The sequence below is a fragment of the Phyllostomus hastatus genome, unplaced genomic scaffold, assembly GCF_019186645.2.
Source record: "Phyllostomus hastatus isolate PE091 unplaced genomic scaffold, TTU_PhHast_1.1 phas_scaffold_317, whole genome shotgun sequence".
Lineage (NCBI taxonomy): Eukaryota > Metazoa > Chordata > Mammalia > Chiroptera > Phyllostomidae > Phyllostomus > Phyllostomus hastatus.
In genome coordinates, this window is record NW_025334023.1 from 374,787 (window position 1) to 391,451 (window position 16,665).

A 16,665-nucleotide genomic window follows, 5' to 3' on the forward strand; every position below is an offset into this window, starting at 1 on the left:
ATATTATAAATGCCTTTATGCCAGTAAATTTGATAACTTAGATAAGATAGAAAGTGCCTTGAAAGACATAAAACCTTCCAAGTCTCAAAGGGTGATTCATCTTCCAGTCCTCCTTAGTGTCTTTCTTCCTGTTATCTTCCTGTTCTACAGACACTTTTCTCTGGATGGTTTTCACAAGAAGGAATTTCTGTCTTCGAAATTTTACATTCCCTATCTTTAGTGTGGCTTCCTTCCAGTGATGTACCTATATTTTAATACAGAACAATGACCAATAAGAAGAGCTTAAAAATAAAGGTAAGGAATAGATGTCCTGTCGATTAGTAAGAAATGTGAAATGTGAAGAAGATAGTAAGAAATGTGAAAAGAAAGAATAAGAGGAGGGAAAGGAAGTGGGTATGGAAAGACTACATCAGGGCTCTAAAAACCTCTGTGAAGGAGACCTTAGAGGGAAAACTGCTCTACTTCTTATACAAGCTACCCTGGAACCAGTCGTCTAAAATGGACTTTCTCACCATCTACCCCAATTCCAACCTACAACTTCAGTGGCAGAAATAAAGAAAGGATGCTTTGGGGTCAGGATTCAAGCACTTGTGGTTATATGCTACAACAGCAATTTTCAACCTTTTTCATCTTGTAGCATCTATATTTTTTCATCTTTAGCCAATAAACTAATGCCTAAAATTCTGCAGCACACGAAAAAATATAATTCTGATTCATTCACACCAGATGGCTATTGTTTTGTTGGTTCTCTTCATATTTTTAGTGTGACAATCTCAGGGAAAAGAGGTCAGTACCTCTGACTAAATAGTCAGGTATCGCTTGTTTAAAAATCATTGTGGCACACCAGTGTGCCACTTGCAGCACACCTGTTGAAAATCCTTGTGCTGGAAAATATGTAGTGACTTAAAGTTCCCTAAGGTTGGGTTTTTTGTCTTATTCTTCTCTGTAACCCTAGCCTCCTCCACAACAATGTCTTATCTTATTATATTTTTCCATAAATGTTTGTTAAATAGTGGCTAAACAAATGTGCTCATCAGGCAATGCTGATAGTGGCACAGCAATATGGTGCCATCTGCCTCAGCTCTTCTTCTAAGCTCACTCAGGCATGTCCCTTGCTTGTTGGTTGCCATGGTGAAGTCTGATATTAAATATTGCATCCTATCCTGGCTGGCATAGCTCAGTGGATTGAGCTCGGACTGCAAACCAAAGTGTCGCAGGTTCGATTCCCAGTCAGGATACATGCCTGGGTTGCAGGCCATGACCCCCAGCAACCACACATTGATGTTTCTCTCTCTCTCTCTCTTCTCCTTCCCTTCCCTCCCTAAAAATAAATAAATAAAATCTTTGTTAAAAAAATTGCATCCTCTTCTATGTCTGTATTTTAGGTATCCTCCAGGTTCTCCATACCATTATTCTTCAACTTTCTTTGAGTTAAAAGCACTGCATCGCTGCTGGCTTCCTTAGGAGTGGAAAGGGAAGGCAATAATCTGACTCTGTATCACCTTCATTTCCTTTGGATCAGGTGTAATAGAAAAAGTTATGAGATGCCTATGACGCAGGAGGCCAGAGATTTAGGAAGATCAATACCTGTGGATGGGCCAGAAGTATGGGAGGATAGATGGGAAGAGGTGACAGAAGCACCTGAAGTGCTGTGGTCAGGATAAAGAAGGTGTGATCTGGCCTTGGAGAAGATGTAGAAAGGAAGCACTCTGCTTTCCAATCATTCCCAGAGGCTGAGCCATACCCATATGGAGCCCAGTCCAAGAAACTGGGCCCCAGAGGTGGCTCTCAGATTTGCAATTACTTCCACAACCAGGACCTCCTTAAGTTCCTACTTCCACCCCTAATACATAGAGACACAATTCTACAATCATTGCCCAGGAGCACAGATGCTGTCTTCACTCTGGAGCCATGTTTGCGGCAGCTACCACACAAAAGAAATGTGCCCTAAAACACATGCACAAGACATATGCCCTAAAATGCAATATTCACAAACACTGCATGTACACACATACCTGCATACACACATGTCCTTCAGACATTACATTCCATCTGTGTGTGACTAAACATGCTTGTATCACACAAAATTATTTCATATCACAAATACCGTATACAACAGACATGTGCCCAAACACAAAGACGCCACATGCTGAAAGCTGTAGCCATCCAAATTCAACACATTCCACATACTCGTACATATTAGATATTCTATATAAATTGTTACAAATGTGTAATATTTTATATTCTACATTTTCCATATTTGAAATGTGAATAAAAATAGAGGCAACATTTTTATCAGACACTTATAACGATATTGTCCAACATTCTCAGTAGATGCATTACACATGCCAACTAACAGGTCCATAGAAACACAATCAATATGCAATCAGATCCATTATCCATGAAATATACATGTCAAGGCACACCTACCACATTCACCAAAACACAAATGCACAACTGGCACATTTTCTTTGTACACACACACACACAATGAATATCACTTCTACTCACATAAATATACCTACACCCAGCCACAATCGGAATGTACAGTACTCTCATGGGAAAGCAGTCTACAATAGGCACACATAGATGAACATTGGCACTTTCCACATAAATACTCACACGTGCATACAGAGATGCAAACATTTCATGAGAACTGACTCCTCTTCTGTTTCTATGTCCCTCCCCTCTCTTCAATACTATCATCACCCACAAAAAATAACTATGTAACTACCTTGGAGTCTAAGAAAGAATTTTGAAGGCCCACACAGCTTCACTGACATGGATTTGTGGGAGCAAGCATCATTGAAATCATACATCAAGACAGGAATTAATCATGAGCTGTGGCATTTGCAGCCTTATCACATCAAAACTGTATGTGTTTTCTAGTTGGAAGAGGGAAATAAGGCAAGACCACCAGACCAGAGACACTAGGGTGATCATTCTCCAGGATGGCTTGTCCTGACTGGGTCATAAGTTCTTCTGCATCAGGCACATTCCTGGAAACAGAAATCCAAGATCTATTTAGATAACTAAATGACAGCCTCATCATTTACCCACTAAGAGTAGACATGAAAGTTGGATAAAGAGCTTGAGAAAAATGGTGACTGTATAAGAACTAAAAGGAGAGCATCGTGAAGTGATGCTAAAGTCTCAGCTCAGGTTAATCACTATTAATTCATTTTGATACAGAATTTCCAAGTTGTGTGATTATTCCCTAAGTTTACTTATTACCTCTGGGGGAAAAGGCAGGCAGGCTAAACACAGTCCAGCTGGGAGAGTGCAACCAAAATCAAAGAAAGAAAAGTAAATGGGCCCATAGAAAGCAGCTCCAGTTCAATGACCTTAGTCCAAATTGACATATGAAACATCTGAGGCCAAAGCTATTTGGCAGGGAGCTTCCCACAGAAAGTGGAAAAGAACAGAGACAGACCTTCTATGTGGTGAGAAACAGAGCAAGAAATGGAACCCATCTCTGACAGGCTCTATAATGTTCTCCTCACGGTCCAAGCTCCCTCTCCTTTTGCATCTGTTTGGCATTATCTTTGCCAGCCCCACTCTGAAGCTACAAGACTGGAGTCCTGATGTCTGTCCTAGAATGAGAGCTGAGTCTTTAGAACAGGGTCTGTGGGCCTTTCAAAAGTCTGCTCCTTCTCTACCTCCTCTAGGAAGCTTTGCCTGACTCCCTCAGCTGGGTTAGGCCAATAATTTAGGTTCGAACATATCACTCTATATCCTTACCCTCTGCAAAGACTAGGAAGTCCTGTAGGACTCATCTTGGAGCCTCACTAGGAGTGTTCTCCTGGAGGGATTTCAACTGCAGGGGGCCCTTGAAGCTGACAATCTCTGAATACAACAATTTAAATTAGGGCAATATTGTAGAGTCTATGACTCTGTCTCCCTTTCTCCCTTAGAGTTTACTTCTCAAAACACTTCTCCTGATTCCAAAAGGAGCTCAACGTTTTTATTCCCCAGGGATGTAAGTGGAGTGATTCCCCTGTGACACAAATCTCTCCTTCCTTGGAGATGGGCACTGCCGCTAAGGCGTCTCTGTGCAATGGGATAAAACTCAGTTCCTCTGCCACAAAGACATCCTGGGCTCCTGCATAATGTGGAGAGGCAGAGCAGCCTGACACAACAGCCTGGGTGAGTAACCTGGGATCCACACACCCGCTTCTCCACTTCTCAGATGGGTGGCTGCTGGCATCTCAGCAACTGAGGGAGATGTTAATGGGAAGGATCTTGAAATAAAGCAGAGAAGGAGAAATAATCAGTCTTGGACAATGAAAGAGGCAGTAGTCTCATCCTCTGCTTGAAAAACAGAGCCTGAGGAGTCTGTGTTCCTAAGGTTCAGGGAGTTACAGCTCAGAGATGAGCTGGAATCTCAGACCGTATTTCCAGGGAGAGATGTCCCCCACAGTCTCTCACAACAAGGAATGCCTTAGAGGATGTGTCAAGGCATCTTCCCATCTGGCATTCTCATCAGTTTCTTCTTTTTGTTAGCAACTCATTTTTATACTTTAATATCAAAAACATTATTTAATTTGGTTCATGATTTCTTTCATTTCTTTATTAAGGAACGTTTGCGCATAATTTTTTCTCTTTCCTGAATAATTCCTGATCTCCCAGAGTATTTTTACATACCTGTAACTTGTTTTGTCCCTTTGACTGTTTACAAAATATATCTGCTCAAATTCTATGTTTGAGCACTTTCTCTGCTTTTTACTCATCTTTGAATGGGGCAAGTTACACCCTTGTTTCATATTTTCCAAAAATATATCTGAGACAGAAAGAATAGAGGCTGACAGAACTGACACCATCAGCAATATTATTTCTTTGGAAAACATTCTACCATAATATGCACAATCCTCTGCTCTAGAGGCACTCCCCCACCACCTAAAGGGAAAAAACAAAAACAAAAAAGGTCATTCTTACCTCCAGAGCAAGCCCATTCCATTGGCTAAATATAGCATACTCTACAGCCCAGCATTCAGGCTAAAACCTCTCTGAGCTCACAGGCTTATCTGTGATGGTTTTTTAAATGTCTGCTCAAAGATATTTGGGTGGCTGTTTCTCTTATGTTCTTTTATTAACCTACCTTTGAAGTGTCCTTGTTTGTTTATTTACTTCTTTGTTTGTATTGGGATCTAAAGCAACTCAGTAAACCAAAGATAACAAACCTATACTGTCAACACTTCAGGCTTCTACAATATCTTAACAATTGTTTTCCAGGAGGTCACTCTGTTGTTTAAAATAGGGTAGTTTTGATTAGATGATTTACAAACATTTCACATATATTTTTAAATCATTGCTTTCTTCAGTATGTGAATAGATTAGTGTTTTACAGATGAAATGATATTTTCATAGTCAAAAGATTAAAATGCAGTAATTCTCTAGTTTCCTTTTAGACACAGTACTTTTATATAAAATTTATTGGGATAACAGTGGTTAGTAACATTATGTAAACTTTAGGTGTTAAAACTTTATAATACAATATCAGTGTATTCTATTATGTACTCACCACCTGAAGTTTACAGTCCTTGCACCATCATATATTTGACCCACTTTACCCTCTTTGTCTTCCCCCATACCCCACTTCCCTTCAGGTAACAGTCTTCTATTGTCTGCCTCTATGAGTTTCTTTGTTTGTGTGTTGTTTGTTCATTTGTTGCTTTATCTTTTATAGCTCACATATGAGGAGAGGAAAGACAAGAATCATATGATTGCAGTATAATTTTTAATCTTTATGTTTTATATTTGCCATTGCATAAAAACCCATGTCACCTAATTCAGAGCTGGTGTTGTTTTCCAGTAATTGTGTCATGTCTTATTTTTCTTCCAAGATTGAAGTCATGTCTCTGGAGACCTTTTGTGCCTTCCAAGGATGCTCCCTTCCCAGTCCTATGTCAACATGTCCTTTTTTCCAGCCACCTGCTTTCCTGATGACTGGCATCCCAGGGCTGGAGGCCCTCCATGGCTGGATCTCCATTCCTTTCTCCTGCATGTACACTGCAGCCCTCACTGGAAACTGCCTCATCCTCCTGGCTGTGAGGAGGACTCCCAGCCTGCACCAGCCCATGTACTACTTCCTGTCCATGCTGGCCCTCACTGATGTGGGCCTCACCTTGTCCACACTGCCCACCACCCTGGCTGTGCTCTGGTTTGACCATAGTCTCATTGCTTTCAATGCCTGCCTGGTCCAAATGTTCTTCCTCCACTCCTTCTCTGTGGTGGAGTCCTCGGTGCTCCTGGCCATGTCATTTGACCGCTTTGTGGCCATCTCCAAGCCCCTGCGCTATGCAGCTATCCTCACCAATACTGTCATCACCAGGATTGGACTGACCATTGTGGCTAGAGCCACTGTGTCCCTCTTCCCAGTACCCTTCTTACTGAAGAGACTCAACTTTTGCCCTGGCAAGATCCTCCTATCCCATTCATTCTGCTTCCATGCAGATGTCATGAAAAAGGCCTGTGCAGACATTACCATCAATATCCTTTACGGGCTGTATGTAGCTCTGTCCACAGCGGGTGTAGACTCCTTGCTTATTGTCCTATCTTATACCCTTATTCTTCATACAGTCATGGGCCTGGCCTCTCCCAGAGAACGCATCCGGGCCCTCAACACTTGTATTTCTCATATCTTAGCTGTTCTGGTTTTCTACATCCCAGTCATAGGTGTGTCCATGATTCACCGTTTTGGAAGGCACCTGCCTCACATTGTACATGCTCTTATTGCCTATGTGTACCTGATGGTACCCCCTGTGCTCAACCCCATCATCTACAGCGTGAAATCCAAGCCCATTAGAGATGCTATGTTCAGAGTGCTGAGGGGGAAGGGCCAAGGCTGATAAAATCAAGAAACAACCTCAAGGTCTGAGGGAAAACATGGCCGAACAGTCTTATCTTTGTCCAGAAAGCCCTTATTTTGAGCCTTGACCCAGACACATAAATCAAGAGTATGACAAGCAAATGGAAACCCCCAGACTGATGGGTCAAGAACAGTCTTGATTCTTTGCTGCACTCATTAATCTCAGTTATTGCATCCAGTGTTTACTTGTGTAAGAATCTGTGCTCAATACTAGATATTAACATGAACCATGCAGGATCTTTTCCCTACTTTGGAGGACACAGGCTTATAAATATACCATTATAACCAAGTGTGCTGAGGCTGTGCTGGATACACACTCAGTGCTTAGCAATCTAGAAGAGGGTTTCTTGCCTTGTTGAGAGGAAACTGGAAAGGACTTGGGTAAGAAGGAGGATGAAAGGTGAGGGGGAGTCAGGCAGGTAGAAAAGTTGGGCAAGGGAAAGGCATGCCTAATAAAGGAAAACAATGTAAGAATACTGAGGTATGTAATTATTTGATCTCCTTCCAGAAAGGCCAGTCAGTAGTCATATGTGACTCAGAATTTGTGTAGGTCTTGGAGGAAGAAGGACAGGAGATGAACTAGAGACAATGAGCAATGGTGAGACTTCTTGGGGTGTTTCAGATCTGATTAAAACCTTTGGCCTTTGCTTTTTGTCTGAAAGTCAGCCATGGAAAGGCTATCATCGCACTGTAAAATTTTCACTGGCTTACCTGTGTATATCAGATTGAAAAGGTAAGAGTGGAGGATGTAAGGTTATAATGTAAGTCTTATTGAAATGTAAGGTTAAATTAAGGTTATAAAAAGAATGCATGTAGGAGGTTGTTGGAAGAGTGTAGAAAAAGCAAAATGGAAGCTGAAATTAAATCGGTGTCACCAGTAGTGGGAAAAATGTAGACATATTTTTTAAAACTTATATCTCTATGTTTCCTACTCGGGCCCCTGGAAGTCCTTAGAAGCAATGACACCAGTAGTGGGAAGCAGAGCTAGCATCCCCTACTATATCTAAATGCCATTTCCCCCTACAGAAACCTGGAATCCTTGGAGCAATTGCTAATTCCAGGTATGAAATACTGAGAACAAAAGGTGATACATGCCTGAAAGCAATAAAGAACACAAAAACAATAGCATAATGTAGAAAATATAAACAAATACAGAAACCCATTTGGAGGAGCTACCAGTGGCCAAAGGTAGGCCAACGGGAACATGGAAAATAAACAAATGGGGAGGAAAGAAAAGGAAGAAGAAAACTCTTCTTTATAAAAGAATGGCATGTAATAAGTGCTAAGGTATCAACAGATTTAGAAAATTACCTTTCTGCAGTTTTTCATGTAATTTAAAGTAATTAAAAAATACTTAAAGGGTATTGAAAACAGAATATTTACACAGTCTCAAAGTATCACTGCAAAGTTTAGTTACTAAATACAAAAGAATAAATGTACCTTTACAATAAAGACATTGACAATTACTACCTTAAGCAAGTGATAAAACTTAACCCATATTGGGGTAATTTGGCTTTACCCTACTGTTATGAACATTAAGGACATTGCATGTGCAAAATCCCTACCAAAGATATTCAACCTGAACCTGACCATGAGGAAATCATCAGAAAAATCTTGCACATGGGAAGCAACACACACACACACACACACACACACACACACACACCCCTAGCCTGGAATTTATTTAAAATGTAAGGTTATAAAAACCATGTCAGGGGAATTAATCTAAATTAAGAGAGATTAAAGGGGCTGGACCATAACCAAATGCTAGCATTAACAATTCATTACTAGAACAGTTGTGAACTTTACATATATGTTATATATTTATGATATTATTAGGTTAGTATAATTTGTTTAGTTTTGAAAATGGTGCTGTGGTTATATAGGAGAATCTACTTTTCAGATATACATACTTAGTATTTATTGAGAAAGGTTATAATGTCTAGAATTTATTTTCATGGAAATAAGTGAAAATTACAAGTCTGCATGTGTGTGTGTGTATGTGCATGTGTGTGAATGTACGAGTGTAGAAAGAGGAGAAAAAAGAGATGGATAGATAGGGAGACAAAACAATATGACAAAAATGTTATCAATCTAGGTGATAGGAATACAAGTGTTTATTATAATAGTCTTTTAATTTTCCATAGTTTGAAATGTATAAAAACTAAAATGTGTGAGGAAATACACATACATATTTCAAAATATATGTGTATATGTGTATTTATATGTACACACATACATATATACACTGCATTTTCAAACTACAATGAGTTTATTGGAGGATAATTCCAGGAGACGTCAAGGGGGCATTTGTATACTATACACAATTATTATATGCGTGGGATTCTCCTATATTTTAAGAGAGACAGGAAAGAGCTTCAATAAGCTGATTCATTGGTATTCAAAGTACAGAATTAGAATGCAGAGGAAGCAAGAAAGCAAAATATTTATACTTTCTTTCTACTGAAATGTAATTTCCATTAAGGCTCCAAAAATGGAATTTTGCTAACTCTCACCCCAAGCCGTGTCAGTGGTTTCAACAGTGATCCTTCAGCACCCTCTGCTTCCAATTGTAGTTTTTAACCCACTGTGTCATAATTATATATAATTGTATGTGAGACTGTGAAATCCTTGAGACTAAGGATCAGGGACTATATTTTAGTCAACATGGGCCTAGCACATAAAAGCTCACCACTCAGTAAGTGATGTTTTTAGTGGATGAAAGAATGAAGACAGTGAAAGAATGTAGCATGTGGTGGCAGCAGAGTGATGGACCCATCACCACTCAGGGCTGGGGAGTGAATATCCCAGCATTCGTTGCTGCTATAGTACTCCCTACAACTTTTTCCCTCTTAAGTAGAAGACTCTGGTCTTTTCCAGGACGAGATCAAAGGTTCTGTGCTCTGTGTCCTGCTCCTTGATCTTCTCTTTTCTGTTTTCTTTGTTGGTTGCATACATCTTTTTTAGAGCACTTACCATCTGCTATTGAAATTACCCTTTGTACTAATCCTAGTTCCTCAGAGACAGCACGGATTCCTGCTTTACAATGAATGCCTTCATTACCTGGCTAAGGGAATGGCCCAGAGGTGGCTTCCAAAACATTACTTTAATAAACCTATTTATGAATCAGAATCCCAAACAAATAGCCTGAAGTGTATTTATTCATTTATTTAACAATTACTTACTAAGTTTACACCACATTTCAAGCAATCCTGGCTGTAGGTATAGCCTTTCACATCTATGGTGCAAATGGGCATCCCTTGCTCCAGAAAGGCTCCTTCAAGAATACCCTTTCTCTGGTCACGCACTGTTGCCTGAAATTACAACATTAGTTAGTGACTTTAGATTTTAGTTAGACATCACTCTCTTCTACCTCGCCTTTCAAAATTCAGTGTCCCTGGGGGAGGGACTCCCTCATTCCAGTTATCCCAAAGGGGACACTCAGGTAAGCACTTTGCTCAATATCAGGGGCACTGGCAAAAACCTGGGGAATGAGTAAGGTGAAAGCAGGATTTAGAGGCCAATGTTTGGAAACATAAATATTGACTTAAGATGTTTTCTGCAGATCTCTCTTCAAGATCCTGATATAAATTCTATTGTGTATATATCCAGAAGTGGGATTGATTAATCATTACTGCAGTTCTATTCTTAATTTTCTGAGGAACCTCCATTCTATTTTCCACAGTGGCTACAGCACTTTCCATCACTACCAAGAGTGCACAGGGGTTCCAATTTTCCCACTGTGCAGAAAAAAATAAGCAAAGTCTCCTTTGTGACCTGTGGCCTGGACGTCCCTGGGGAGCAGCAACACACTAAGGCATCCAGCCAGAGGTATAAAGGTAACATCTTAGTTGCAGAGATTTCCTGGGCTCATGCAGGATATGAAGAGATAGAGAAGGTTGTGACAACGAGCAGAGTGAGTAACTTGGGTCCCACACAATCCCATCTACACTACTTAGAAGGATGAGGGCCTAATTGGTGAGTCTGACATCCCCTCTCTGTCAGCTGCTACCAGGTAGAGAAGCATATGGGGTGGAGGATGAGCAGACATCAAAAGCAGGGAGAAAAGTGAGGAAGCCTGCATCCATAGATGGCAGGCCTATGACCTTCAAGAAGGGGTAGGAAGTTAAGGGGGCTGCTTTCCTGAAGCACAGAGGCTTCCCAAATCAGATAACTCTTCAGAAAGCCAGACTCTGTGTCCAACCAGATTACTACCCTTTTGTTCCTCTAAGTAGGGTCAAGTACAAAGGGATGTTAAGATTCCATCCCAGACAGTATCTGGCCAGTGACCTGAATGCTTGGTTTCTAAACTGTCTAAGATTGTCTTCACATCTTTTAATTAAGAAGGGTTCTTTTAGAAAAGCATTTGGCTTACATGTGTATTAAAAATGATTACCACCATACCATTAGATAACACCTTCATCACATCACATAATTAGCATTTCCTTGTCATGGAAAAAAAAAGAAATAAAAGTACTTGGCTTTGGGGTAAAGAAAGCATGGTGGATCCCACCTTTTGTTTCCAGGCAGCTAGACTTTCCCACATGCACCCAGTCACAGGTTAACAGAATCCTGGAGTGAGTGCTAAAAGGGAAATGATTGAATCCCTCAGGGGAAAGCTACAATTTTTAAATATCTTTGACCCTTTTATGTCCTGGAGATAATAATAGAAGACCAAACCTAATTGGATTTCCAGGTTTAAGTGACTGCTTTTGGACTCCATGGGAATCAGAAAACGTGGCAATCCAATTGTTCTGCTAACATGGGCATTTTAGTAAATACACACACACGTACAAACTGTCCTTTCACCACACAGAATACCTTCCCAATGTCAGGCCCCTCACAACACTGTCAGAGTCATAAAACATAAAAATGGAAAAAGCATTATCCAGACAGAAGGAAGAAATTGGCTTGATCCTATAAGAGTTGCCCCTAACTTTTGGAAATTTGTCTTAAATGCTACCCTAAAATTTTACCCTTGTGAGCTCTAAAGTTTTTATAATATTCAGCTTCGTTTAGCAATGGGATCCTCAAGCCACAGCCAAGAGCAGCAGATCACAAAAACATCCACAGGTACACAGGACCTACATATCAACTAGGGGACAAAGGTTAAGTTCTAACATAAGGCACTGAGGATTTGTCAACTACTCAACAATAGATAAATCAATGCAGGATAAAATAGAAAGAACTGTGACATTCATCCCAGCTAAAAATTAATCCTTCAATTCCTGCAAGTTATATAGACAGGCCAGAATTACCCTCTATTCTGACTTAAACTACCAATGACAAAGAATATTTCTTGGATTGATTCTAAGAAAACCCAAATAAGACTGGATGAAAATAAATTTCAATTGTGTTCATCTGAAAGAGCCACTGGTCTTTACTTACATACAAACTAGAGAGCATAAATTGTGAACAAACATATATACACCTAGGAGATGCTGTACTAAGGGCTGGGGTGGAAAGGAATTAGATTGAAAATTAAGGAGTTTTCATTCAATAATTCATTTTCTTGTTCATTCATTGATTGTACCTGAAAAAAACAGAGGACAGAAATTTGGAAATCATCACAATCACAACAGTAAGTTTAAATGAGGTTTCTGATGAAATGTGATTTGGATTAGTGAAATGAACAGTAAGGATGAGGAGATAATTAGCACAATGAATGGCACTGTAAGAAGAACACAAAAGTTCGTGCTGAGGGGTAAACAGAAGAGTTTTTGGAAAAATAGGAAGAGGTTTTATTTGCAGGGCCCCAAATCACATCATGGAACAGCAGGAGAAAACAATCCCTCCCACATAATCCAACCAAACAGCCCCACACTTCGCAAATTTCCAGCATCTAGCACCAACCATTGGCCAATACAGACGGTGTAAGACTGTTCAAAGTGTTTAAGCCAAATACACCTGAATTTCAATTTTGAATTTTCAAACAAACAAAATAGTGAGAAATCGAATATCCAGAACGTAAGAGATAGATATTCAACAGTTGATACGTTAGTAAACTTAGTTGCCCAGCATCAAACACCAAAATTAGAACAGACCCACTGAACACTAAAGGAGTCTAAATTTGTATCTTTGATACATGTTTTCAGTTGGTGTTTATAGAGATTCTAACTTTGGGTCCTCGGCCCCTGCAGCTGTGCCCTTCCCAGCTAGGACAGATGTCAGTGCTGAGTGATTTACTGGGGGCCACATTCAAGGGCAAATAGAGGCCTCAAGATGGGTGTGCTAAGGGGGCTGAACAAAATGTTCAACTGGTATGCTGAGTTCTCTGGGGAACATTAATGAATGGAGTGAAAGGATGATTCCCAAAAAGCACAGTGTAGCCTCTTAAACTGGCATCCAGTGACCCTGACTGATGTTCTCTGGGCAAGGCATAGATGGACCCTATATATGTAAGTGTCCTCAGTGACCTGGTGAGAACCAACTGTCTCTTCATTTACCAAAAGTTCCCTAATATTGATTTTCATTTTCACCTGGGACTTTATCATTACTGGGACTTAACTAAAAGACGATGTCCTAGGATGTGTACTCAAACCCCTCACACACACACACACACACACACAAAAACCCCACCAACACTAATAAAGTTAGAACTTATTATTCAGTTCTAATAACTGGTCCAGGGTAAAGCTGCTGTCTTCCTGAGGTGGGCTTAAGAATTTCTCTCCTTTCACGTTAGCTAAAATATTTCCCTTTTCTGTCTGTCAGCAAGGTAAATATGAGACGATTATATGAAAGAACTTAGAAATGTTGCATTTTCCTGTATCAGTGGAATAACAGTAGAGACCAGGACAAAGGCGATGATGATGACAATGGCGATGATTATCATTTAGAGAATGCTTTACATATTAAAGTGTATTAACAAACATCACTTCACTTAATGAAGAGTCTGGAAAGAGTATAGAACTTCTATTTAGAAACAATTAAATTCTAAATCCATTTCAGTCATTAATTTCCTGGTAATCATAAAGAAGTTAAACTATCTCCTACATTCTGCATTTGTTTTGAGAACTCATTAGCTAATGTATGCACATTCCTAGAACAACTAATAATACAAAGTAAGAACAGAGAAACAAGAAATAATTAATTTAAAAGCCTATACAGCATAAATAAATGTTTTCCTAATGACAGGTGTCCTGTCAGTGTCTTTTGTCTGTCCCAGTTGAAGAGGTCACATCCTTCTGGAGACCTTTTGTGCCTTCCAAGGATGCTCCCTTCCCAGTCCTATGTCAACATGTCCTTTTTTCCAGCCACCTGCTTTCCTGATGACTGGCATCCCAGGGCTGGAGGCCCTCCATGGCTGGATCTCCATTCCTTTCTCCTGCATGTACACTGCAGCCCTCACTGGAAACTGCCTCATCCTCCTGGCTGTGAGGAGGACTCCCAGCCTGCACCAGCCCATGTACTACTTCCTGTCCATGCTGGCCCTCACTGATGTGGGCCTCACCTTGTCCACACTGCCCACCACCCTGGCTGTGCTCTGGTTTGACCATAGTCTCATTGCTTTCAATGCCTGCCTGGTCCAACAGTTCTTCCTCCACTCCTTCTCTGTGGTGGAGTCCTCGGTGCTCCTGGCCATGTCATTTGACCGCTTTGTGGCCATCTCCAAGCCCCTGCGCTATGCAGCTGTCCTCACAAATACTATCGTCCCTCAGGATTGGACTAGCCATTGTAGCCCGTGCTATTCTATCTCTCTTCCCACTGCCATTCTTGCTTAAACGTCTGAACTTCTGCCCTAACAAGATCATCTTGTCCCATTCATTCTGTTTCCATCCTGATGTAATGAGAAGAGCTTGTGCTGATATCACCATAAACATCCTCTATGGACTCTATGTGGTTGTGTCCACTGGAAGCATAGACTCCCTGCTCACTGTCCTGTCCTACTCTCTCATCCTGCACACAGTCCTGGGGCTGGCCTCTCCCCAGGAGCGTGTCCGGGCCCTCAACGCATGTATCTCCCACATCCTAGCAGTCTTTGTCTTCTTCATCCCAGGCATTACCATGTCCATGATTCACCGTTTTGGAAGGCACCTACCCCCAACTGTACATGCCCTGGTTGCCTATGTGTACCTGGTGGTACCCCCTGTGCTCAACCCCATCATCTACAGTGTGAAATCCAAGCCCATCAGGGAGGCCATGCTTAGAGTGCTGAGGGGGAAGGGCCAAGGCTGATGAAACTATGAAATATAACACAGCCAGGATATGCTAACAGAGACTTGCTATAAACTCACAGAAACCTGCTACCTTCAGCAAGCACAGATAATTCTTAGTCTCTCTTAACAGTGGAAAGATCATGTGACTTACTCCTGTTAGAAATTTATGTTCATCATGTGCTTTGTAGTGAAAGCAGTGCTGAGGAATAAAGACTGAGAAATATATAACACATGGTCCTTTCCAGAAACACAATTGTGTAGCAGGATAAAGACATGTGTGTGTATATATATGTTTGTGTGTATGTGTGTGTATATACATACACATATATACATATATATAAAATATAAAATTCCACTCATAAGTATAATAGTAAAGTTATTTGCAAGAGATTACTAGAAACTGCAAATTGATAGTTGCCAGAATTTACTAAGAAAAAATTATACAAACACCAACAAGGAAGATGATCCTTTTCACTTCACCTTTTAAAAAAAATGGGGGGGTGTCGGTTCTAGGCAACATAGAAATCGAGTAAAACAGAGAAAAATCTAGAAAACAAAAGCAACATAGAAAAAATCTCCACATTTTGAAAAAGTAAAAGTGTTTGTGGAAGGATGAGCATCTCTGTACTTTTTTAACATCTCTACTGCTTATTCTAGCTTCACCAGTGTGACTGTGGTCTGAAAAGGGAGAGGGAGGGGATGAAGTCAGAAAGGTAGACTACACAGGACTGCACATACTACATACTAAGTAGCTTGCTTTGTATCAAATGCATGCGAATCATTTGTTAAATACTTTTACAATAACATAAGTTAGGAGTATGACTTGCAGATTAGAATTATGTTGGATGTGTGAACAAGACTGGAGCCTAACACACTATCAGTTTTTATCTGGTCTCATGGCCTTGCCAGACACCGTTCACTCTGCCTCCAACATTCTCCTCACCCCACTTACCTGCATGGCATTTCTGCCTACCTTCTCATTTGTCAAGCAGAGGCCTAATTTCTCAGAAAATCCTAATTAAGTTTCTTTTCCCACATTAAACATTGGACTGTGTTTGCCTCCTGCACATGAGTAATAATCTGTCAGTCAACAATACTGCAACTCCAAAGGTGCCCAAGTCAACTCAGTGCCTAGTGGTGTTTGTGGAATAATAGTAGTCCAACATTCTTTTGCATGTGGAAATGAATTTGAGTCCCCAATGGATTAATTCATCTAAGAGGCAACTTGGAGATTTTACCTCCAGGCAGCCTCTGGCATTTCAGAAAAAAAGAATACATATAAGTAATTACAAAAGTCAGGGAGAAGTTTTCTTGATGAACTTGGATAGCTGATCTGAAGGTGTGAGAAGTCAAACACAAGTGATTCACTGAATTAAGCCCCATCACCTAGTGAAGGTTTCCTACTTTTTCACTTTAGGGGAACTCCCCTGCCATCTTCCCAAAATTGATGTCCTTCATACCTCTGTGGAATACTCTGGCTCCATGAATTTTCATAGGAAAATGGTGACTATACTAAGATTTGTCAATATATTTCTGTTTGAGTGTAACTTCTTCCAAAGTGAAGCTGTGAGGGCATGTATGTCTTTCTTCATACCTCCCCCAGCAACACTCCTCCTGAAAAGGTGAGGTTCAATATTG

At 40.5% G+C, this 16,665-nt stretch overlaps 1 protein-coding gene and 1 pseudogene across 1 annotated transcript; both read left to right on the forward strand.

The window, feature by feature from the left end:
- The first annotated feature begins 5,884 nt into the window (after positions 1-5,884).
- Positions 5,885-6,848, forward strand: LOC123805538 (olfactory receptor 51I2-like). The gene is given in 2 exon segments (XM_045818177.1): positions 5,885-5,917; positions 5,919-6,848. Coding segments are annotated over 2 exon segments (963 nt in total).
- Positions 6,849-14,081: 7,233 nt separating this feature from the next.
- LOC123805575 lies at positions 14,082-15,046 on the forward strand (annotated as a pseudogene).
- The last annotated feature ends 1,619 nt before the right edge of the window (positions 15,047-16,665 follow it).